Raw genomic sequence first — 11749 nt, 5'->3', positions numbered from 1 at the left:
AATGATAATTGCAAGAAAGCGTAAAGTGAAAATAAGAATTCAATTGGGCTTTTATACTTTCTTGAATTAAAACACAAATTAAAATAATTAAATGATACTTTTAAGTAAGTGAAAGCCGTTCAGGAATAAATGAAACTGTAGAAATTCTGAAAACTACCGTAAATACAAATACATACAACACTATATATCTGTATCAACGGTTGAGTAAAAGAATCAACGGCTGTGACTCACTAACGTGACACATCAACGGATAAGATAAATAGTTATCCGTTGATGAACAACACTATTTTATCCGTTGAAGGATAAAATTACCAGAAATGTATTTGTCTTTCAACGGATAATGAATATCCGTTGATAGAACAATTTTGGCTTTCAATGGATAGGGAATATCCGTTGATAGGATAAGTCTTGATTAAAGCCAACTTTGTTCTTGCAGCAAATTCATTTCAGGCTACAAGACAGATTACATAGATGATATAGATTATGAATAGTTAAGCATACCTAACTCACTTACTAATCTTGTGAATGTTGATTTATCAAGTGGCTTGGTAAATATGTCTGCAATCTGCTTTTCACTTGGAACAAAATGAAGTTCCACTGTACCTTTCATCACATGTTCCCTAATGAAGTGGTACTTGATATCAATGTGCTTGGTTCTTGAGTGCTGCACTGGATTTTCAGTAATGGCAATGGCACTTGTGTTGTCACAAAATATTGGAATTTTGTCAATAGTTACACCATAGTCAAATAACTGATTCCTCATCCACAGTATTTGTGCACAGCAACTACCAGCTGCAATGTATTCAACTTCAGCTGTTGATGTGGAAACAGAATTCTGCTTCTTGCTGAACCATGATACAAGCTTGTTTCCTAGAAATTGACAGGTGCCTGTTGTGCTTTTCCTGTCTAATTTGCAACCTGCATAACCTGCATCTGAGTAGCCAATTAGATCAAAACCAGACTCTCTAGGGTACCAAATTCCTAGATTTGGAGTCCCTTTGAGATATCTGAAAATTCTTTTAATAGCCACTAAGTGAGATTCTTTAGGGTCAGCTTAAAATCTAGCACAGAGACATGTAGAAAACATAATATCAGGTCTACTGGCAGTTAAATATAAAAGTGAGCCAACCATGCCTCTATAACTTGTAATATCCACAGACTTTTCAGCCTTGTTTAATTCAAGCTTGGTGGCAGTGGCCATAGGAGTTTTTGCAGGTGAACAATCCATTAGGTCAAACTTCTTTAAAAGATCATAAATATATTTAGTTTGACTAATGAAAATTCCACCACTAACTTGTTTAACTTGTAAACCAAGAAAGTAAGTTAGCTCTCCCATCATGCTCATTTCATATTTACTTTGCATTAATTTAGCAAACTTTTTACAAAGTTTATCATCTGTAGATCCAAATATAATATTATCTACATAAATTTGTACAAGTATCTTAGAGCCATTAACATTTCTAAAGAAGAGAGTTTTGTCAACAGTACCTCTTGTGAAGTGATTATCTAGAAGGAACTTTGATAAAGTCTCATACCAGGCTCTAGGTGCTTGCTTTAGTCCATAGAGTGCTTTCAACAAATAATACACATTGTCTGAAAATTTGGATCTTCAAAACCTGGAGGTTGGCTTACATAAACTTCTTCCTCCAATTCCCCATTTAGAAATGCACTCTTGACATCCATCTGATAGACTTTGAAATTGGCATTAGCTGCATAGGCTAGAAAGATTCTGATGGCTTCAAGTCTTGCAACTGGAGCAAATGTTTCATCAAAATCTATTCCCTCTTGTTGAGAATAGCCTTTGGCAACCAATCTGGCTTTATTCCTTATGACAATGCCATTTTCATCTATCTTGTTTCTGAATACCCATTTTGTGTCAATAGAACTCTTGTTCTTTGGCTTGGGTACCAACTTCCACACTTTGTTCCTCTCAAATTGGTTTAGCTCCTCTTGCATAGCTAAAATCCAATCTGGATCCAAAAGAGCTTCTTCCACTCGCTTAGGTTCCTCCTGTGATAGAAAGCTACTATACAGACATTCATCTTGAGTAGCCCTTCTAGTTTGTACTTTAGATGTAGCATCACCAATGATCAGATCAAAAGGGTGATTCTTGGTCCATTTCCTTTGAGGTGGTAGATTAGCCCTTGATGAGGTTGCCTCAGTATTGTCATGATGTGAGATAGAATGTTGATTTGTTGAAACTCCCCCTGAGTTGCTGATCCTTTGAAAGGAAATGGGAGTTCTATCAACTGATGAGGTGAAGTGATTATCCGTTGAAAGACTGTGATCAACGGATGCTTCGTTATGAACTTCAACGGATGATGCACTTTGTCTTTCAACGGATGTTGCATTGCTTCTTTCAACGGAAGCTGAATTTTGACTTTCAACGGATGCAGCATTCTGTGCATTATCCAAAGGCAGACTCTGGTTTCTTCTTGAGATGCCTTTTTCATCATTCTCATCTTCACTATCATCACAATATATCTCAATATTGTCAAATTTGAGTCCTTCATGATGTCCCTCATCTGTTAGTCCATCAATCTTTTTATCATCAAACACAACATGTACAGATTCCATGACAATGTTGGTTCTTAGATTGTAGACCCTATATGATTTTCCAGCAGAATAACCAACAAATATTCCTTCATCAGCCTTTGCATCAAACTTTCCTTTGTGATCAGATTGATTCCATAAGATGTAACATTTGCAACCAAAGACATGTAAAAAGTTTAAAGTTGGTTTTCTTCTCTTGAATAATTGATAGGGAGTCATGCATTTTGCTTGATTGATTAGAGAAATATTCTGAGTGTAACATGCACAGTTAACAGCCTCAGCCCAAAAATAAGTTGGGAGCTTTGACTCCTCAAGCATTGTCCTTGCAGCTTCAATTAGTGATCTATTCTTCCTCTCCACCACACCATTTTGTTGTGGAGTTCTTGGAGCTGAGAACTCATGCATGATCCCATTTACTCCACAGAACATCTTCATGGTTGAATTCTTGAACTCAGTTCCATTGTCACTCCTAATATTCCTTACTTTGAAATCAGGATGATTGTTGACTTGCTTGATATGATTGATGATGATTTCACTAGCTTCATCCTTTGATCCAAGAAAATAAACCCATGAAAACTTTGAGAAATCATCTACAATCACTAGGCAGTATATTTTCCTTGAAATTGACAATACATTGACTGGTCCAAAAAGATCCATGTGTAGAAGTTGCAGTGGTTCATCAATTGCAGATTCAAGCTTCTTACTGAATGATACTTTCTTTTGCTTTCCTTTCTGACAAGCATCACACAGTCCATCCCTTGTGAATTCCACTAGAGGAATTCCTCTAACTAAGTCCTTTTTGACTAGATCATTCATTGTCTTGAAATTCAAATGGGACAGCTTCTTGTGCCATAGCCAACTTTCAACTGGACTTGCTTTGCTGAGAAGACAAGTAATGGATTCTGCATCTGTAGAGTTCAAATCAGCTAAGTACACATTTCCTTTTTTAACTCCAGTTAGAACCACTTTATTGTCCTTTTTATTTGTGACAATACAGGCTTCAGAATTGAAGGAAACAGTATTCCCTCTGTCACATAGTTGACTGATGCTCAATAAATTATGTTTGAGACCATCAACCAATGCAACTTCATCAATGATGACATTTTCTTTTGAAATCAAGCTGTATCCCATAGTGAATCCTTTGCTATCATCTCCAAAGGTTATGCTAGGGCCAGCTCTTTCCTTAAATTCTGTGAGCAGGGTGAAATCTCCTGTCATGTGTCTTGAACAACCACTGTCCAAGTACCATAGATTCCTTCTTTGTCCCTGCAGACAAAAAAATCAATCAAGTTGATTTTGGTACCCAAGTTTCCTTGGGTCCAGCCTTGTTAGTCTTTTTCCTAGACTTTATTCCTCCTGTATCTTTTGACTTAGGTAACTTTGGGTCAACCTTGGTCTCAAATGTGGTTGGTTGAAGTATAGGGTTAGTCACAGAATCATTTAATACATTTGATTGAATTTGATAAGGCATAGGATGTGCAAACATGTTATTCTACATAGGCATATTGTATGGCATTTGAAGCATACTAAATGCAGTAAAGTAAGGATTGTTAATGTATGGCATGTTTGCAAAATGTGCATGAGGATTCTGGTGAGACATAATAGGCATAGCATGCAGAGGTGACATAGACATGTTAGGCATGGAGGGATTTGAAGGCATGGGAGCATTTTTAACAGATTTGCAATTATCAGATAGGTGATTAACACTTTTACAATGTACACAGCTTTTTCTAGGAGCATACCTATCAGGTGTGTAATTGTTATGTTTATTAATCCCTACCTTCCCATTTCTTTTAGATTTTCTTTTAGTTTCCTTCTTATCCTCAACCAACTTAAGCCTATCTTTCAACTGATCTAAAGTCATGTGTCCTATATTCACCTTACTGACATCTCTGGATGTGCTAGCTCCTTCTTTGACAAAGTTCTTGAGAGTTGAATCATTCTTTTTATTTTTAAAAGAACTTGCCTGTTTTAATTGATGAGCCTTCAACGGATGCTCCTTTTCTTCCTTCAACGGATAACTTTCATCATCCGTTGATTCCACATCTGTTGACAATCCATCAATTAATTCTAACTTCTTTTCATTTTTCTTCCAGGCATCCTCACAGAATGATTCAATTCCCTGAACCTTGGCAATTTGAACACTAACATCCCTAGATGTTTTCCAGGCCTTGATTACCTCTTGCTCACTTTCTAACTGTTTAGAAAGAATTTCTACTTTCTTAACAGCTTCTTCTAGTTCACTCTCGACAGTCAAGCATTTAAGTTTAATCTTTTCAAGCTCAATTACCTGACTCTCTAACACAGCATTCCTATCACTTAAAAACACATTATTTTCTTTGATCCTAGTGTTTTCTTTAGCTAGTGATTTAAGAGAAACATGCAAATGATATAATTCATTGGACATATCATTTATGGCTTCATTGCATTCATGTTTATAAAGCTGAGAGAGATCAGTAGTAATTACCTGGTTGCTTGATGAACTAGTTTCATTTTCATCAGAATTAGCCATCAGGGCTAGGTTGACATATTCCACATCATCATCTTCATTTACCCCATCTGCTGCCCAATCATCTTGAGTGAGAAAAGCTCTTTCCTTTTGTTTGAGCAAATCAAAATACTTCCTTTTGTAATCAACTTGCTCAAATTTCTTTTTCTCAGAATTTGGCTTCCTACACTCACTTGCAAAGTGTCCACTAATGCCACAGTTGTAACATTTGAACTTTGATTTGTCCACCATGTTTTTGTTTGGCTTAGTGAACTTTGTGTTTTTCTTGAACTTCATCTTTGCAAACCTCCTGGACAGAAAGGCCAGATGTTCATCAATATCATCAGATTCATCCTGACTGGAATTGTCTTCATCCTCAGCAACTTGCTCTTTACCCTTGCTTGATTCTGATTTTCTTGTACCAATTTTGAGAATTGGCATTGTCTTTTCCTCATTTCTGGCTTCAACTTTTTCACTGTCAGCTACAAGTGCAACTGATCCTCCTTTTCTCTTTCCCTTTTCCAACAGCTCATCTTGCTCCATCTCAAGTTCATAAGTCTTCAAAATTCCATATAACCTTTCAAGTGTGAAGTCCTTATAATCTTGAGAATTTCTTAGAGAAACAGTCATAGGCTTCCATTCCTTTGGAAGAGACCTTAGAAATTTTAAATTGGAGTCCTTGACTTGGTACACTCTCCCATACAGCTTTAATCCATTCAATAGTTTCTGAAATCTGTTGAATGTATCATTCAATGATTCTCCTTCTTCAAAATGAAAATATTCATATTGTTGAATGAGAAGCTGCATTTTGTTTTCTCTAACTTGCTCAGTACCATCACAGATAAGCTACACAGTATCCCAAATTTCCTTAGTAGTTTGGCTATTGATGACATTGTCAAACATATCTTGATCCAGGCCATTAAACAAAATGTTCATGGCTTTCTTGTCCTTGTGGACCTCTTCAATATCTTCAACAGTCCATTCTGCCTTTGGCTTGGGAATAGACTGTCCAACAGCAACTGTAGCAGTAGCAGCTGTGGCCACCTTGTGTGGGATGTGAGGACCATTCTCAATGCAGTTGATGTAGCTTTTATCTTGAGAGAGAAGATGTAAATGCATCTTCACCTTCCAGTGATGATAGTTATCTCTTTCCAGAATTGGAATCTTTACACCAATATCCTTCTTACTCATGCTGTTAGCAGAATAGATCTTTAAACTCTTTGTATGTTAAGAGCTTGCTCTGATACCAATTGTTATTCCCAGTGGACTAACAATGAGATTTACAGAAGGGGGGGTTGAATGTAAATCTCAAAACTTTTTCAAGTTTTGAGCAATTTGTAAGACTAAGTGTTTGAGTGATCAAATGTGTGTGAATTGCTTGGAGCTGATGCAGACAGATATATATTCAAACACAAATGTAATGAACACAAAGAACTTAAAAACTTTTCTGGTGGATTTGTTGTTCCACCAGAGATGTGTTATTTCAGAAAATCTGTGATTCAAAATTAAATCACAGCTGCTTCCTAGTACAAACTAGATGATTTTCTCTCTTGATATTTCTAAACAGCTCAGGGAAAATTCTTATCTAATTACTAGCTACTACTTGGTTTATATAACACCAAGTTTTCAAGTGAAGACAAAGATAAAGTACAATAAGACAATAGTTCTCCACTTGTTTCTGTTCCATTTTTATCCAGTGTAATATGGAATTATCTGTTGACTTTCCATTATGAACCAGACTAAAAACGGCTGCTTTTTCTGCTGTTCCTGAAATAGGCTACCACATCTCTATCAATCCATGTGCCTCTATCAGCTTTGTTAACTGTCACTATCAACTGCTATGAGACTGAGCATCCGTTGAAGCTTTCATCCGTTGATGGCTTTATCCGTTGATGCTCTAGCAGTACATCCGTTAAAACTTTCATCCGTTGATGGCTTTATCCGTTGATGCTCTAGCAGTTGAAGCTTTATCCGTTGAAGCATTAGAGACATCCGTTGACGCTTAGTTTCTTATCCGTTGAGGGTCTTCAATATCCGTTGACACTTCTTCACTTATACAAAATTACAAGGCATGAAATATTTACAATTAGCCCTCCTACTTGTACATCCATTAGTAGTCAACATGACTGATTATCTCCTAACAACATCTAAGAATTACAGCTTGAAACCAGAGAGTGAGATGTGCTACTATACCAAACTTATTGCTAAGTAAGGCTACTCTTTCAATGGATAGCCAAGATGGTCTTATCCGTTGAGGCTACAAACACTAGATTTCTACTTAAGTGTTTTGCTGAACTTATCATCAAACTAATACACATATTCCTAACACTAAGCCCGAAGAGCCCCTATCCCTTTACAACATGGCCGGACCAAGAGAAGTCTCTTAAGCCCTCATTCGGGAAGAAAAAGGAACCCAGATCCTGGTCTATTATGTAAGTCAGTTCCTCAATGACGCAGAAACCCGTTACCCAAACTTGGAAAAATTCGCCCTAGCTCTTATACATTCGAGCAATATTTCTAAGGCCGAGAAATCAAAGTAATCACAAATCAGCCACTCCAAAGAATCATTCACAAACCAGACGCATCCGGGAGGCTGGTCAACTGGGCAATAGAGTTAAGTCAATTCAATATCAAGTTCGTCCCACGGACGGTAATAAAAGCCCACGATTTAGCTAATTTCATCATGGAATGCACCTTCCCTGAAGCCCCATCAGCCTCGGCAAACCAATCCCTGGGCGGACAAGAAACTTCTGAAAAAAACACATGGACATTATATGTCGACGGATCAGCAACAGCGGACAGGTCCGGGGCCGGTCTAATCCTGACAAGCCCGGACGGTTTTTCAGTCCAATAAGCGATAACTTCCGCATTCAAAGCAATAAATAATCAAGCTGAATATGGAGTGTTACTCTCCGGACTCAGGTTAGTAAAATCTCTTGGGGTAACAAACTTGATCATCCACAGTGATTCCCAGATTGTGGTCAAACAGACCAATAGAGAGTATATCATAAAAGACCCAAAGCTGGCACAATACCAAGCAATGGTACAAAGTCACCTGGAAACCATCCCGGATACGCCAATTTTGCATATAAACAAAGAGGAAAACTCCAAGGTAGATGATCTCTCCAAGCTTGTACAGAACACTGCGGATACTAGCAGTTTGGTGTACTTTAAAGATCTCGGGACACCAAGCACAGATCGAGCTAAAATCTTATGCATCAGCAGCCCGGATAATTGGATGACTCCCTATATAGCCTACTTGAAAGATGGGACCCTGCCAAAATATCAGAACAAGGCACACTACCTCAAGCATGAGGCTGCCCGTTTCTTCCTTGAAGATAATCAACTATATAGGCGAACCTTCTCGGCACCCACTCTCAAATGTGTTAATCCGGATGAAGCCGATAATTGTCTCCGGGAGGCTCACGAAGGAATTTGTGGAGATCACTTAGCTGCCAAAGCCCTAGCCTATAAAGTCATCAGAAAAGGATATTACTGGCCAACTATCCACGCAGATACAATGGCATATATGAAGAAGTGCTGCAAATTCCAAAGGTCGGCAATGTGCCGAAGCAGAGCCCAAGCCTTCCGGGGTCAGTACTCTCCCCGGTTCCCTTTGCTATTTGGGGGATAGACATCATGGGTCCTTTCCCTCGGGCCCAAGGAGATTTACGCTACATCCTAGTGGCAATTGACTACATGAATAAATGGGCAGAGGCTAAAGCTATGCGAACCATCAATCAACAGGATTATATAAAATTCATGGATTCAATCCTGATGAGGTTCGGGATCCCAGTGGTTTTGATCTCAGATAACGGGCCACAGTTTTTCAAATCAGATTTTAAAGCATACTTGAAAGAGCTCGGCATCAAGCATAAAAGAGCATCCGTGGCCCACCCCCTGGGAAACGGACAGGTAGAAGTAACCAACGGGACCATACTCCAGGGCCTAGAGAAAATATTGGAATAGTCCAAGAAGACCTGGCCAGATGAACTCCCGAAGGTCTTATGGTCCTACAGGACTACCCCAGGACAGGAACCGGGGAGACTCCTTTCAATCTTGCCTAAGGCACCGAAGCTCGACTACCGGTTGAAACCGGATCACCCTCCACAGAGTTGTCAATTTCGATGAAGTCTCAAATGTTGAAGGCCTTAAAACTAACCTGGAACTTTTAGATGAGGTAAGAGATCGGGTCGTACAAAAGATGGAAAACTACAAAGAGAAGACAAAACTCTATTTTGTGAAAAAAGCCAAGATCAGAGAGTATGGAGTGGGAGATCTGGTACTCCGAGATACTGAAGCTTCATATCCAACTAATCAAGGCAAGCTGGAACCTAACTTTGAAGGGCCTTACAGAATTAAAGAGGTGTTGTGCCCTGGGACATACAAGCTATGTTATCTCAACGATACCGAGGTTCCGAACACCTGGAACGGAGCCCGGTTAAGGAAATTCTACCAATGATTAAAAGATGCTCATTCCGAGATCATCTCTATCTTAGAACTATTATATTCTTATCTCCCAATTAAGTGATTTAAAATCTCTATCTATTTGACTCGGAATGTAATCTCTACCTTAATTCTATTTAAATGAAAAACCTTATTTTGAGCATCCCATAGCTTAGAACAACCTTATTCTTTTGCTTGATTGATGTTATTGTATGCACATCAAAATGCATGACTTAGATAAATTCATAACTTAGAATATCTCTAAAATCTGAAATTTTACCCCAACCCGGGGTCAAAAAGAAGTCACAATCCATCTGGGCTTAGTAAAATTTCTGCAATCTGAAATTCTACCCCAACCCAGGGTCAGAAAGAAGTCACAATCCATGTGGGCTTAGTAAAATTTCTAAAATATGAAATTTTACCCCAACCCGGGGTCAGAAAGAAGTCACAATCCATGTGGGCTTAGTAATATTTCTAAAATCTGAAATTTTACCATAACCCAGGGTCAGAAAGAAGTCAAATCCATGTGGGCTTAGTAAAATTTCTAAAATCTGAAATTTTACCCCAACTCGGGGTCAAAAAGAAGTCACGATCCATGTGCACTTAGTACAATTTCTAAAATCTGAAATTCTACCCCAACCAGGGGTCCAAAAGAAGTCATAATCCATGTATGACTAGAAAAATTGCAAACATTTGATACTTTACCCCTACCGGGGGTCCAAAGAGAAACACAATCCATGTGTGCTTAGAAAAATTTCTAACAGTCAAACCTTTACCCCAACCCAAGGTCAAATAGAAAACACAACTATTGTGTACTTACTCCTACCCGGGGAAGACAAAGCACGATACTTGTGTCACCAAAATTTTATAAGTTTTACAGTTTCAACCAAAACAAAAGACAACAATGCAAATATGAAAAAACAAAACATGACATAAAGTAACCCTGGGAAACCAACCCTGGGAGAACCTAACGTACATACAAATTCAAATAGCCAGAGGGCTAAGTTTAGAAGATTAAAACATTAAATGAAAATTACATGCCACAAGGGTTAAATATCTTAGTCTTCAGCTGCCGGCTCAGAGGGAGGGGAAGGAGGCTGCTCCGGATCTTCCTGAGGAAGCGGTGGTTGCTGAGCTAGAGGAGACTCGGGAGCAGAAGGAGCAGTAGTCGATGGTCCAGCCCCAGACTCTATTGCCAAGATGGCATTAGCTTCATTCTCCAGTCGGGTTTCTGTTAGTCCCTAACAATGCAACAAGAATTACAGAAGGGGGGGTTGAATGGAATTCTTGAAACTTTATCTTGGTTTAAAAAGTGTTCTAACTTAAAAAATATATCTGAGTGAATTAATTTGCAAAGTGCGGAATAATAACTTGGAATGAATCAAAACACAAGTAATTAAAAACACAAGTCCTTAAAAACTTTCTGGTGGATTTGAAAGTATCCACTAGAGATATATATTATATCAAGAGAACTCTGTGTAGCAAGATTTGCTCACAGCTGCTTACAAATATGAACAACTAAGTTTGCCGAGAAATGCTAAGAATACAGCTTACAAATATTTCTCTGAGAAATTCTTGCTTAGTGTTCTTGTTGTTCTATTTGCTACTTCTTGGTTTATATATTACCAAGATTACAAAGTAAAAAGACAAGATAATAAAACAAAATCTATCAAGTCTAATACTATGCTACTTCATTACTCTATTCCAGCATCTTTGAATATCTTCATAATAGCATGGAAATGGCAATGCTTCTTTGTTCTCTAAAACCCAGTTGAATAGGCTTCTACATTCCTTTTGCATACACTCGACGCATGTGACTTTGTTTTCACTGTCAACTGATATCTTGCTTAGTGTTCTTGTTGTTCTATTTGCTACTTCTTGGTTTATATATCACCCAGATTACAAAGTAAAAAGACAAGATAATAAAACAAAACCTATCAAGTCTAATACTATGCTACTTCATTACTCTATTCCAGCATCTTTGAATATCTTCATAATAGCATGGAAATGGCAATGCTTCTTTGTTCTCTAAAACCCAGTTGAATAGGCTTCCACATTCCTTTTGCATACACTCGACGCATGTGACTGTGTTGTCACTGTCAACTGATGTTTGAATTGATTATCCGTCGGGTACATGATCATCCGTCGGGTTGCCTTATTGATCATCCGTCGAGTGGTATTGTTGTTTATCCGTCGGGTAGCAATTTGGCACTTGACTTCATTTCATTTATACAGAATTACAAGACATCATCTATGTATAAT

General features: G+C 38.1%; 1 protein-coding gene across 1 annotated transcript; it reads left to right on the top strand.

Moving 5' to 3' along the window:
• Nucleotides 1–8081: 8081 nt before the first annotated feature.
• LOC141680136 (uncharacterized) lies at nucleotides 8082–8675 on the top strand. Its single transcript, XM_074486441.1, has one exon. The coding sequence runs from the start codon at nucleotides 8082–8084 to the stop codon at nucleotides 8673–8675; it is 594 nt and encodes a 197-aa protein (XP_074342542.1).
• Nucleotides 8676–11749: the final 3074 nt, after the last annotated feature.

This window comes from Apium graveolens, chromosome 8 (genome assembly GCF_009905375.1).
Source record: "Apium graveolens cultivar Ventura chromosome 8, ASM990537v1, whole genome shotgun sequence".
NCBI classification, from domain to species: domain Eukaryota; kingdom Viridiplantae; phylum Streptophyta; class Magnoliopsida; order Apiales; family Apiaceae; genus Apium; species Apium graveolens.
The sequence above is the reverse complement of the archived record's forward strand: the minus strand, read 5'-3'. Positions and strand labels throughout refer to the sequence as shown.

What these genes read in the sequence shown, in the direction of transcription:
- LOC141680136 (XM_074486441.1), top strand. Translation starts at nt 8,082, where the DNA reads ATGGTACAAAGTCACCTGGAAACCATCCCGGATACGCCAATTTTGCAT.